The sequence below is a fragment of the Astatotilapia calliptera genome, chromosome 22 (genome assembly GCF_900246225.1).
Source record: "Astatotilapia calliptera chromosome 22, fAstCal1.2, whole genome shotgun sequence".
Lineage (NCBI taxonomy): Eukaryota > Metazoa > Chordata > Actinopteri > Cichliformes > Cichlidae > Astatotilapia > Astatotilapia calliptera.
In genome coordinates this window covers 6,114,212-6,128,130 of record NC_039322.1, presented here as the reverse complement: position 1 = coordinate 6,128,130, position 13,919 = coordinate 6,114,212, and the positions used below count along the sequence as shown (strand labels likewise).

At 46.1% G+C, this 13,919-nt stretch overlaps 1 protein-coding gene across 6 annotated transcripts in view; it reads right to left on the bottom strand.

Annotated features, from left to right (window-relative positions):
• The window catches only part of cica (capicua transcriptional repressor a), a 62,479-nt gene that overhangs the window by 39,764 nt on the left and 8,796 nt on the right, over positions 1 to 13,919 (bottom strand). For 3 of the 6 annotated variants that reach the window (XM_026155874.1, XM_026155879.1, XM_026155878.1), the window contains exons 1-3: positions 11,406 to 11,616; positions 3,521 to 7,080; positions 1,426 to 1,702 (exon numbers count right to left, since the gene is read on the bottom strand). In XM_026155874.1, coding sequence (XP_026011659.1) covers positions 1,426 to 1,702; positions 3,521 to 6,874 — 3,631 coding nt within the window. In that variant the 5' untranslated portion in view covers positions 6,875 to 7,080; positions 11,406 to 11,616. Of the gene's footprint in view, positions 1 to 1,425; positions 1,703 to 3,520; positions 7,081 to 7,367; positions 9,360 to 11,405; positions 11,617 to 13,919 lie in introns of those variants that run through there. The other 3 variants (XM_026155875.1, XM_026155876.1, XM_026155877.1) reach the window with 2 other exon arrangements.

The window sequence follows — 13,919 nt, the reverse complement described above, 5'->3', positions numbered from 1 at the left end:
ACCTCTTTTGTAAATCCCAACAGTCATTGGGGGTTTTGCACTTTCTCTGTCATTAGCAAATCTGCCCTATAATGGATAATCTGTGAGGTACTGTTGACTCTTAAATGGAATATAATTAGTGACACAATCTGTCTCAATTGAGAACCGGAGTTATCCACGTCTTATTAGACTTTAGTAAGAGTGATTTATAACAGGCCTACAACCTTTAGAGAACCATGGAGTTCACTACTTCTGAACCCTGCTTGATATAGAAGCCTCATTAGAAAGCAGTTTTCTAAGCTATTCTTCTTTCTTATAAGTATCAGCTTACAGACCTCATTATGTTTACCAATTATGGACAAGCACTCAATCTCTCTTTCCTTTCTCCCTCATGCAAAACGGCATCTTCACACAACTACAGCACAGCTGGTATTTTAAAGGCTCTCCCGATGGTACAATTTAAGACAACATTGATAACCAAAAGGAAAATAAATATATCACCGCTGGAATGTCAGGGTGGGATTGTGGGTGTTGCATATGATTTAAACAATTCCTGCACATATAAAGTGGGACATTCTAACACACAGTTGCAGAGATATAATAATGTTGAGCAGAACCAGTAATGAATGCATGGCCATTAAGAGCGAGCTAAGCCAGAAAACTACCAGCGCAGCCATGGAGGCAAGAGGAAAAGAAAGCCATAAAACACACGGACAGTAGAAATGATGAATGGCAATGATTTACTCTGTGAAGAACGACAACACAGACTGAGGTAAGAACAGAACAATGTAGTATCCTGTCCCCAAAGTGTATAAATTCCCCCTGTGGGAAGTAATTAAAGGAGGCATTCTTTTTTAAAATTCAAATTTAAAGCCCTGTACTGTACGATATCCTTAGTCTACAACAAAAACTGCATGTGTGACCTAAAATGAACTAAAGTTTGGGTCGAAAATGCTTCTGAATAAACACAAACAACCACTTCATCTGTATTTTATTCATCTGTGACTCTTCCACTTCTTTGCTAAGAGTATATTTCACATTAATGGAATTGCTTTTCCGTGTTGTAGCCTGTGTAATATTTTAAAAGTGAAATTCTAGCATTTCTAAGAAGATACCAGTCCTCTGCGAAGCCCAAAGCAGTGGAAAAATTCTTATAAACTTTCTGAAAACAGAAACAAAGAGAAAAAAACAAACAAACAAAAAGCCATCTGAAAGCAAGGGAACAATAGTAAAGTGTACATGAGTCATAGCCAAAGCATTGATGACACAGCTGTAATCCTAGAGAGATACTGAAAGTGAGAGGTACTGGGCCAGAGTGCATAAGACACAAGCTGCACATCTCTTCACAGTTTAGGCTGTGTGGCTCAGCTGACTCTAAATCTGACAGAACAGAGGTTCAGACCACAAAGAAATGATCTCCCATTCCCCCTCCCCCTCGTTTCTTACCGGTCCCTGGGCGTCCCATGATGATTTGCTTGCGTGGAGCAGGGTGAGGCGACTCTGCTGGTAGTATGAGGGGCAGCAGGGCTGTTGGTGTGGGATGACAGGCTACCGGCTGTGGCAGCGCCCCACCACTGGCGTCTTGATGCCCTTCGGGTTTCCTCTCCCTCTCCCTGCCTCCGGAACCAGACGAGGAGAACACAGAGCTTGATGAAGAAGACATGGACCCAGGAGTGGAGGGGCTGGAGAGGGAAGCGTGGCCCCCTGTGGCTGGAGTCAAGGACTGGGGAAGAGACATCAAAAAAAATATTTATAGTATTTTAAGGAAACTCGGATTATTCAAAACATCCTGCAGCTGGTAACGCCATTTCCAGGTGCGAAATGGTTTCAAAACTGTTTAATCTCATTTTAATGGATTCCTTACCCCAACTCTGGGTGTCACAGCTCAAAATACAAAATGTACAAGGTTTAGGTGATAATGATGTGCAGTCCCATGCACAATTGTAGGCTATTTTAGAGGGTGAGATTCTTATTCATCACGAATATCATCAGAGGCACCTGATTGGTCCCAAATTTATTCTTTAGTTAGAACAACCTTTGGAACAAGCAGGCCCCAACAGAGACTTGACGTCAACGTCATGAAGTCAGTCTGGGAATGCACGCAAACCAGTCTACCAGTCATATCTTTAAAACAAACATCGACCTGCATAAATTGTTGCTGTTTTAAAGAGACAGATCACCTCGAAATTACTTATTTTGTCTTTGGCCTATAGTTTCACTTGTCCATCTAGATCGCTTTGGTATGAGTTGTCAAGAAGTCACACGCCTTTTATTCAATATAATGACATTAAACGTTTGTGGTAACAAAGTAAATGGTAAATGGCCTGTATTTTTATAGCGCTTTTTACGAGTCCCTAAGGACCCCAAAGCGCTTTACACAACCAGTCATCCACCCATTCACACACACATTCACACACTGGTGATGGCAGCTACATTGTAGCCACAGCCACCCTCTCACTGACAGAGGCAAAATGGCAAAAATACATGTGAAAATCTCTTTCTGGAAATCATAAGCCATTAGGGATCCTCACTTACCAAAAAACTAACTAAAAACTAAATAAATAATAAATACATATGAACTAAACCTCCTGCAGTCTATTGGAGAGTGACTCTGGACTGTCACGGACAGGAAAAAGTAAAGGAAAACGATGGGCTGGAGAACATTGCAGCAAAATAGATTGTGGGACAATAAGTGTTTTGTCTCGATTGTCTTGTTTTTATTACTGTGAGAAACCAAAATTTTACTCTAAATTAAAATTCAATTAAGTCTACAGCCCTGTGACGTAGTTACTCAAAAAAAAAAATCACAAACATTGATGTTTTCTTCCAACTGAAGCACACCGGCCAGTCAGAAGAAGTGCTCAGATGGCAAACATGGCAGCTTAGCAGAGTGGTCACCATTAATGCTCACGGTTGGATGTTTGCTTCCTTCTACACAGTGATGTGGTTCAAAATTTGGCAGAAAGTAAATGACAAGTCGCTACATTAAAGTGTTCAAGGTTTCAGGATTTTCTTGAGTAACTGTCATGGAAAGAGGTATTGTTGCTCACTTTTAAATGTATTTTGTTTGATCTTTTGTTTTCAGCAATTTGAAAACCACAAGGCAAGTAACATTTTATTAATTCAAGAGAAGGAAGGACTAGACTAAGCCCCACTGGGGCCAAACTGGTGTAAGAAATATGGAGTGAAAACAAGCTGAATGAATCATTATAAGTAAAACACTCAAACAAAGGTTTCTTATATTTATTTTACTAAAATACAGCTCGGATCCTTTTCATTGTAAACTGATAAAAACTGTGGGGTTTGGGATGTGAGCTCTTTTTAGCTTGACAATCACTCTTTGGAAGGAAAATGGTGGTCACACCAGTTGTATGTTATTTAAGAAAGCTTTCTCACTTTATTTCTGTTGCCCTAACACCTATAAATGTTCTATAATATGAGCTAATAAAGACATAATTAAAATATTAGAGATATAAAATACAAACCTATGACCCTATGCAGTACATAGTCATATATTACAAAAAAAGAATGACGTCCTTACCGAGCTGGATGTGACCAGGACGAGCGTGGATGTGGAATTGCGGAGGAGAACTGCCCCGTTGGTGGCTGCCCCGTTGATGGGGACGGGGGCCTGCAGGCCTGGGGGAGCTGTGTGCTGGCTGTGCTCCCTCGACCTGCTTCTCTCTCTCTTTCCCGACGGGCCATCGGAGAATTTGGCCAAGGGGACATCTGGGTTGCGTACAATGACTGGGGAGTCCCGGAGGGGCACGATGCGGCGTGGGGACGGCTCCTGGGGAAGTGGTGAAGGAGGAGTTGGAGAGACTAACATGGGTGGAGGCGTGGAGGCGGCAGAGGATGGTGGCCTGCTGGTGGCGCTACGAGGACGAGAGAAGGAAAGTGAGGAAGGTGTTGTGGGCTGACTCTGGGGGGAGAGCACTCTGAAGGCAGCAGGGCTATGGCCCATGGGTGGGTCTCCCACCACCCCAACACCCACCAGCTGCTGTTGTTCAGGTTTGGTCTGGTAGTCCTGGACAGCAGGTAGCGGTGGGGGTGGGTGGGAGTCGAACTTCCTCTTGCTGGGGCTCATCGGGACTGTAAAAGTCAGGTTGGTCTGAAAAGTGGGCACAATCCCTGACAGATGGCGCTCTCTCTCTGCGCCTGGCGTACCCATCTTAGTGCCGCTTAGCTGTCGGGGGCGGCGTGGGGTAAGTGAGGCAGTAGCATTGATGGGGCTGAAATTGGCAGGGCGGAAACCGAAGAGCGGAGAGGGTGATGGGGATGGCGTGGGTGAGAAGGGTGACTGGTTGGAGATGGGGGAGAATGAAGGCGTGCCAGAACGAGAGCCCCCGAGAGAGACGAGCATAGTTGCCGCCTCACATTCATCGAAGTCGAAGCGAGAAAGGTCCTGGGGGAGCAGCGAGGGAAGGACGAGGCGGGGGCGAGAGTCTCCTCCACGGCTGCTGGCCTCACTGCTCTCCCGTGATGTCTCATCCCAGTCAAACTCTGAACTGGCTCTCCCACCGCTGAGTCGGAGGTCAGATGGTGTTAGGGTCCCTGTGCTGCTGGCGCCGCCCCGATCCCGGCCCCCTCCACTGGCTTCCATCTCCTTGGTCCTCATGGAGAGGTGTCTGGAGCAGTACCCTCGCCGCTGGGACTCTTTGGAGCAGCCCTCCCGAGAGCACAGTCTCCTCCACTGCTTCCCGTTGAACTTCTTTCGGATACCTGTCGGCGTGCACACCACGTCTCCCTTCTTGTATTTTTGCTGGGCAGCTGTCAGCGGAGTCCGGGAACGTGACGAGGAGGAGGATGTCGAACCTGATCCGGATCCACCACCTGCTCCACTGCTGGCAGAACCTCCCCCTGATGTCTTATCCACTCTGGAGGAGGATGTAGTGGAAGAGGTGATGGGAGGGAGAGGATGGAGCTGAGGGGTGGTAATGACAGCTCCAGCTGCTGCGGCTGCTGCAGCTGCAGCTGCTGGGTCAAGGCCTAACAGGACAGGTGAAGGAGAGGGGTGGGGATTCAAGGTCATGTGAGCAGGGGGAATCCCGATGCCTCGCACCACAGACAAGTGGGGATGGGGGTTGAGGTAGCCAGACGGGGTCTTAGAAACAATGTGACGATGTTGGGGAACTGCCATAGGCTTGCCCCCAGATATAATCTGCCCCACTTGGACCATGTTGATGCCGGACACTTCCATGTCTTCTTCAGGGGTGAGGGGCATATATGGGTGATGCTGCTGCTGCTGCTTGACACTGTTTTCCCTTTCTCGCTCTCTTTCCCTCTCTCTTCCATGGTTTCTCTGTGACTCCCACTCCAAGTCCTTCTCGATTTCCCTCTCTCGCCCAGGAGCCAGGCTGAGGACTGAAGTCGGAGTAACGGGCGAGGTGATGCTGTGGCCCGATGTGGAGGAAACGGGAACCATTCCTGGGTAGGGCATTCCTCTCCCTAACATTGATCCCATGCTCGGGGTCATTTGTCGACTCAAACGTCTCACCTCCACATCCATCTCTTCCCTTTCCTCCCGATCTCTCTCCTTGTCTCTTACCCCCTCTTCTACTTCATGTCCACCAGCAGAAGGCAAATCCAAGTCCCAGGGTGGCACCAGAAGCCGGAGTGTTTGTCTGGAGACCCATACTGCCTGGGTAGCACCCCTGTTGTTTTCTTCATCATCTAGAGAGTGAGGCCTTTCTTCAGACAGCAGGACACGGTAGCGGTTAGCCACCGCAGGGTGTGGGTCTACCTGTGTCACCACACCTTCTTGGTACCATTGCCATTGGCTCTCGCTGCCCTCGTCGTTCCCAAATGGTACACAGACACGGGTGCCTATAGGTACTGGATGCACACCAGGAGGTGGGGCATCTAGGATAATGTCCACCACCCCTGGGGGGCTCTCATGTCGGTAAGGATAGCGGCATAACGTCTTCTCCCCGTTCAGCTGAACCTCCAGGCTTCCATATTCACCACTGACGTTACGGACCACGCCAGCCCGGAATACCAAGTCGTGCCTCCTGTCACTTCCTCCCTCCTCATCACTTCTTCTCCTGAGCTGGCGGGCGAGGATCCGCTGATTCTTCAGGCCTTTGGCCAGAGCATCGGACAGTGCGTCAGGGAGACTAGACGTTCTGTGTGTCGACATCTGAGGGGGTGTGTCACCAACTACCTCCAGGTCAGCCGAGTGCTCGCTGGCTGTGTCTGTTGAGGAGCAGCGGGGCAGCGGGCTTGGGGACACCTGCTCTGCATCTGTCACTCCTTCACCTCCTCTGGGTTTTTCCCCTCCAAGCGACAGGGTTGGCGGTCCTGGGGAGTCCTGAGACCCCTCCCTGCTGGTGGTACGACTGTGGAAGTCATCCATCAAGCTCCTACTCTGACCGTTTCCGTCAGAATGCGAGACGCTGATGTCGATTCCTGGACCCGCTGACTCCTGGCTCAGAGAAAAAGGAGGGGGCGTGCTGGATGCAGGGTTGCTATAGTTACCAGCAGTATTAGATGAGCAGTGTTCGGAGGTGTACTTCTTTTTGGGGACGCGGGCCTTGAAGGTGGCTGTTTTCCGGCTGGAGGCGGGGTTTGGACTGTTGTTGGCGCTTGGTGTGCTACTGTTACTACAACTGCTGCCGCTGCTGTCACAGTGGCTGCTGCCACCACCGCTGCTGGCAGCAGACCTCCCCTCCCCATCTGAAGAGTCCCGCGCTCTGGATGCGTCCGCCTGTGGAGACTCTGAATGTGAGTTAGAAGATAACGAGGAGGAGGGAGTTCGGTTTTGCGGAGATCTGCTTCTGTCTCTGTTCTCATCTGAGTCTCTCTTCTCTCCTCCTTCCAAGGTATCCCCCGCTCCTCGCCGCTTTCCTCCTTTAGCCCGGGTGGAGGGAGGGGAGCGCTTTTTTATTGGCTTCATCTTTTCATCTAGTTCCTTTTTCTCAAAACAACTCTTTTATTTATTTATCCCAGAGATTCTCCTTGACGTTCCTCTCTTGCGCTGCAGCGTTATTTCCTCCTCCTTTCCTTTCACTCTATTTTCTTTCTCTGCCAGGCCCTCTCACTCTCATCCTGTCTCGTGTTCGTTGCGCGACTTCGGCACTTGCCCACCTTATTCCAGAGACTCTGAAAAGAGGAGAAGAACAGGTGAGTGTGGGTTTCCTGTGCAGCAAAGACACTCAGACAGAAACACAACTCAAAGTAATTTCTGAAAACATTCTAAAAACGGCAAATATTCAAAAACAAAAACACAGCAACGATATTAAAAAAAAAATTGTAACAAACAGTTAAATTATAATTCAAAGAAATGTATTCCCCGCTAAATGATGCACCATCGTATTAGAGTAGTAATGAACATGACTCATCTACAAATTCATTACACATTAATTCATTACATAACAGTTTCTACTCACATTACACAAGACCTACAGCCATACCAGGTACATATTGAAAACAGGAGGCCATATTGTAGGATAAACACAATGTAGGCTTACAGCGCAGCATGGAAATAGTGAGGAGCATTCTGCAATTTGCCCAGACAAGCCTTTCTGCATGCAATCCTCTCTCACACACTCACGCACACACTACTTCTTGGCCCGGGCAGTAGAGGCGGGGGAATTCCTTCTTTGCTCACATACTGAAACCCTCCCTTTCTCTCTCTCTCTCTCTCTCTCTCTCTCTCTCTCTCGCTCTCTCTCTCTTTCTCAGTGGCGACCTTTATCTATGTATTTCAAAGCAGAGCAATCCGCCCCTACAACTAACTCCATTTCCTGTGGAAGACCATTACCTAACTTCCCGTTACTTTATTCCTCCCTCTCTCTTTGCTATGCTTTCTTTCTTATCCTCCTTGCCTGCATTCGCTCTTTCCACAATATCGATTTTTGTTTGTTTGGTTTTTTTTTACCTCTCATCTCCCCCGTTTTCCTTCCTCTCCTTCCACTTAGTCTCTATACTCGTTTTTGTGCCGCAGTCATCCAGAAACACAGAGTTGTTCACAATAATTGCTATTCCACACCAGAGTCATTCAGCAGCGCTCTTAGCCGTGCCAGAGTCATTCAGATTATCTCTTATTCTGCACCAGCCTCATCCACAGCTCAGACTCACGTTTAGAAAGTAAAACAGATTGATTTAGCTGTGATCACTTAGCTGGTTTGTTTGCTGTGTGGCTGGTGTGCGCTGGACTAGCCTCAGGCTGTAGCTGCTGTGGTCTCTAGCTTATCTCTTTGGGAAGTGAAGTCTTCATAGATACAGAAACATGTATATAAGAGGGAGTGTCAACACAGCCCTTATATACTCTGTCATGTAATTCCTCACTCCAGCTGTGATGGTCACTGTCAAAATGTTCTGTTATGATGTCTATCAACCAACCACTAGGCATGTCTACTTGTCAGTGACAGTTTGGCTGTTAACTTACATGTCTGCCTGCCTGTCCCTGTTTCTACATTCGTCCTCCCACTAGTCTCGGTCTCTCTGTCTGCTCGTCTCTGTTCCCTTTTGCTGCCTTCCTGTTTGTCTGTGAAGGCTTGCATTCATTCAGGTCCTTTTAATATCTGACACATCATATCGGCTGGAGAGAAATCCATTTTCAGAGATGAGTGCCGCCTGTCTCAAGGCCACACGCACATATACACACACATCACACAAAGCAAACATCTATGTGCTGATAGCTGATAGTGCACACGGAGAGGTTGAGAGCTCATAGCCATCACTGGCCTCTATGTAAATCCCTATTTAGGACAGACAACTGTACAGCAGACACCATAAAATAATTTGGCAGCTGGCCTTACTTGGTCACGATAGAGGTATGCTACATGTGTTTACTCAGTAGTGCACTGTGTACAACAGCTGGTGTCAGAGTCATGGGCCGTACAATAAGAGCTTAAAGGCAAACTGACACAACACACAGTAACCTCAGTGAAATATGGTGCAAGGGAGTCCATATGGGAGGTAAAGTAGGTCTGTGGCTTTAATGTTTCACATTCATGTAATCATCAGACGCACATAAAGAGCGGGGTAACAAGTTCAGTCGTAATTTACTTGCAGAATAGCATTTGAGCTGTTGTGAATACCCACTGTAGGCCCCATGGAGCTGATATAAGTCATACGAGAGAAAGAGAAAAACATGACTGACGGATCATTTAGTCTGAATAGGCGTCTGTTCAAGTGTAAGCCACTTTTCTACCATAACTGTGCCAAAATCATTATGAAATCACGCATGAACTGAATCATAGGGTGATTTTTACTTTACTTTAATCGATATAAAACATTCCCAGTCTTATCAGAAATTACCCCAAACAAGGTTGTCCTAGCTTGGAAAGAGTCTTGAGGAGGGGTGTATGCATGCCAGTTCATGTAAAAGCACCATGGGTCCAAGTATAGGAAAGGAAATTAATCTGTGTTACACTGAACCATTTTTCATTTTTTTTTCTAGGCATTTTATACACTGAAATAGATATCCTGCAAGTAGTTAAAATATATTTTAATGAAACTAGAAGTGCATGGAGGTTATGAGAGAGTTTGAAAATGCAGGTGTTTACAATACAATCATGGTTATCATGACTTGTCTAGTACATATATTCCTTGTGCACACAAAACGTTATGTCCTCAATAACATTTATGCCAACACTGCCATAAACCTCACTACAATATGTGGCAAGGATCTCTAATGTCAAGCTGTGACCTTTTAGAGATGTCTTCAATGTGTAATATCCTTTAGTTTTCTTATATGCAGAGCCTATGATTAAAGTTCATATCAGGATCACTACAAAACTACAATAACAACAGGGCAGGTCATATGTATAAGCATAATATGATAGAAGACACCTGCAGCTTTGGATTATACTGGTTAAAAAAGAACTACACATTATTGATATTTAATTTTCAAAATCATGGTTTTTGTGACCCTTCTAGGACATATATTCCCCATACATACAAAACTGTATGCCCTACAGGATGTTTATGGTCACACTTAGTGTTTATAGTGTCAAGAGGTGAACTCTTACAGATATTTTGGCTCTCGTAACCAGATTTAATTAACCCGCATTGTAATAAATGATATCCGATAGTGTTCTTACATTGCACAGCACGTCTACAAAGTTATTTGGGCAGGGTAGGCCAATACTAAAATAAGAAGCAATGCTATCAGACAAATGCATCTATAATTTTGTTTACTATACATTGACTTTTCTCGCAAATTAATGAAAACCAAAATACCTATGAATGGAGATGGGCATGAGAGTCTGTAATACTAAAAATAATATAAAATAGAATAATTCACCTATTATTTACCATATTACAATGCATGCATTACTGACATGTTCATTTTCTTAAATACTGAGGTTATTGTGGCACCTCAAGTACACTCCTAGTAAGTGTGCATACAAAAATGTAATATCTATGACAATATAGACAGAGTGAACTTTCAGTCTCTTCTAAGTGCGTTTCTAATCCACATTTAGTGGACAGATATCTAAAAGTTTTTTTCAAGTTCATAACAGGCTTACTACAGAGCTGTAATGACGATAGGGCAGGTCAATATATGCATAATCATAAACCCGAGCAGATAACAGCTGTTAACTTTACCAAGACAAGGCCCCAGAGCACAAAATGCAAACAACAAGCGGTGATGTCACCTCTGCTTTAGCTGGATAGTGCCGTGTCAAGCCCTCGTAGTACCGCGATTACTACCAGTTTTACTCCAAACACTGCAGGCCGTGGCGTGCACCGACCAGGCCTCAACTAAACACACAAGGCCTCTTGGAAATCCTCTACTCACCGTAACCGGGAAATAACCGGTTTAACGGGCATACTGACCCTTAATGCCACCATATATGGCCCATATCTGCCAGCTTACACGACCTTAAAGCGACAAACAGCTACACAAAGTCGCTTGTTTGGCCCATCCGAAAGTGACAACCATGTGAAAATATAGCTGAAGCTGCCAGGATAATTTAGTATTCACCCTCGTCGTTATTAGCATAATTGCAGCCGTGTTACATGGGGTGGTTTGAGGGGGGTTAGTGTCAGTGTGTTGCCACAAACTAGCCCAAGGGGAGAAAAAAAAGGCCTCTACAAGCGCTTTAAAACCACATATCAATCCAAATGGCCACGCTGATTTAATAAAAAACAGGAAGAAAGCATGACAAGCGAGGAGTTTTCGAGGTTTTTCGTAAATAAGCGCTGTTTCTGGAAAGTCCAACGGCTGTTATGGCGTTCTATTTTCTCGTGGAAAAGTTTCAGGCTCACTATGCCTAAGCCGCACCGCTCCCTGTTTTTTTTTCTCGCAGAAGACACCCATTCCGGTCTCTTCGCAGGCCACCCAGATATCGCAAACTGTGCTGATCAGCTCCTCTGCTAATACTGTTTGTGGTAAACATGAACAACGTTAGCAAACGCACAACAAGCCCCACTGCAGTGCTGCAGGAGAAGATTTGTAGGCAGCCTGTACTCACCAGAGCTCATGTATAGTACCCCGGTGTGTTTCTCTGATGAGTTTGCTGGGTAAAATAGGGCAGGGTGTCCAGTCGTCCGCAGCTGCCAGTTAGCGGCCGTTCATGTTTCTCCGGCAAAGCAACTTAAAAGGAGGAAAAACTACTGCCCTGTACATTCTACACTACAGTCGCAAAATGGTGAATGAAGCCCCAAAGCCTTGACAACCAGCCCGTCCGACCAATCGCGGAACACGAACGCGTACAGTAGCCAATAGGATGCCGCGTAAGGCGAGTAGGGGCGAGGCCGCACGTCAAAGTAAATTTGATTGACGGCGCATCGTGGCCAATCACAGTGTGGGAAAACACAGAACAGCTGTTCGGAGAGCAAGGCTGCTGCGTCCAATAGAGCTGCTATGTGGGTATGTCTGCGACTCTATACAGGCACGCAGGACGGGACTGAAACCTTTCTCTCCTCCTGCCTTTATTTATTTATTTATTTATTTATCGTTTACATTTGGCTATAAACATTAATGCAGAAAAATGGGCTGTGGCTTGTCAAACTAAAGGTTAGACTTTCTTTTAGTGGACAGTGAAGAAAAAAAATCACTGCCATGGCATTATCAGATTTAATAAAGATCAAAATGTCAGGTCACCAGCTTCAGCTCATAGTTTCTAAAGCAGATTTAGTACGCTTCGTTAGCTGCATGTGTGCTATTTATGTATATGCATGTGTTCCCATGTGTTGCACAGCTGCACTGTGATCCATGTAAGCCACAGGTTGAGTGTAGTTTCAACAGGAGCCACACAGAAAAAAACACCAACTCCCAAATTCTCATGCTTTCTCTCCCTTCCCTTCTTCCATTCTTCTTTCACCCTCTAAGCAAATCAGAGGCGCTCTAAAAAGCACAGTGCCCCTTTGTCCCGCCTCCTCAGCCAATCAGGACAGCCACTGGAGGCTATACGTCACCAGAGCCATCTGTTATTGGCTGAGAGGCCCGAGGTCTGCAGGCCAATGACCGAGTGGTGTGGTGAGGTCATTATGCTTGTTGCCATCAGCTTGGCCAAACAGAAGGAGTGAAACCCCAGTGAGTAAGTTGGTCCAAACATGGGATTATGGCTCCTGAGAGAGTGACCCATATACACTGTGGGCCTCCCTGCACAAACACACACATACACTGTGGGAGATGTTTGCAGGAGCATATACCCTGAGGAATACAGCACAACACGGAACGTGATGAAAGCACAGAGGCATAGTTTCCTAAGACACTAATGGCGTTGCTGTGTAGCAGTGCGGCACGCCGTTTCTATAGCTTACAGGCACAGATGGCGAGCATGGTCAGTGATGATACAGAGCTGGCTGGCTGGCTGGTTGCGGCATTGCAGTCTGTCTGGCGCACTCACACGCACATGTACACACAGGCGAGCGGGCACGCTTCCATAGCTACACACAACTGGGCACACACATAAACACAGGCACCTACACACACAGCAGGCGCAGTGAAGTTATAACATGCCTGGGCGTTACATAAGCTGTGCGTGATTGTAGCACACACACATATATACGCACCGACTTTTGTGTGTGTACAGCCTCTTCGAGCATGCAAACAGGCACTGTTGCACATACAACAAACAGAACACAGGTTTATTCTAAGTGTTAGGTTGCACACGCATGCTCGGGCTTAGCTTTCATGTATTAACTGTACACATATGAAGAACCTGTGACTCGCAAATCAGATACACACACACACACACACACTTAAGAGTGAGTGGGATCTCCAGACATCAACACCCTGTATAGTGAAGCACTGCAGTCTCTTCCTCTGCTCATTCACTGTAGACAAGTGTGTATTCAAGAAATGTAGGGCGAGTAGCAACTTTGAGGGGTGGCTGGTTTCGTAAGGCGCCGTCGAGAGACATTAGAGTGAGATGGAAACCCGAGATTTAAGTCTCTGCAATGCTTAGAGTGAGGTTGGAAATCAAAATGTGAAGGAAAGGTGGAAGTGAGACAGGTGGAGTGAATAAAGAAGGACAGGAGACTGCAAAGAGAGGGGGAAGGGAGACAAAGAGACAGGTATAAATCATGTAAGAAAAAAAAAGAAATTGTTGGACAGCTTCTCAGACTGAGAACGGCTGTTTGTCGCAGAAGTCGAGCTGCTTGTGAATGAGCGGCATAAATCTGGACGGTATTAGCACCTCTGAGCACTTTCTAAGAATGAGACGGAGAGCTGTGGCTAAGCCCCCCCAATCCCAGTCACTTTACACTAAATGCATTATGGCCACTTAGCTGCTAAACAGCTCCAGGGACCCTGCACTGTGCCTGACCCAACACTCTAAAATGCTCTAATTCAAGTGTGTGTGTGTTTTAAAAAAAGAAACAATTCGCCAGTGAGATGAGTCCAGCACTTCTCTTCTCCAACCCTGCCCAGCATTTTGAAGTTGAATAGGTGTACAGTAGATTTAACAGCCTGCACTTGGGGTGTGAGTAATACAATCTGACACGAGTGTGGAGTCACTCATAGATAATGCATGTATAAT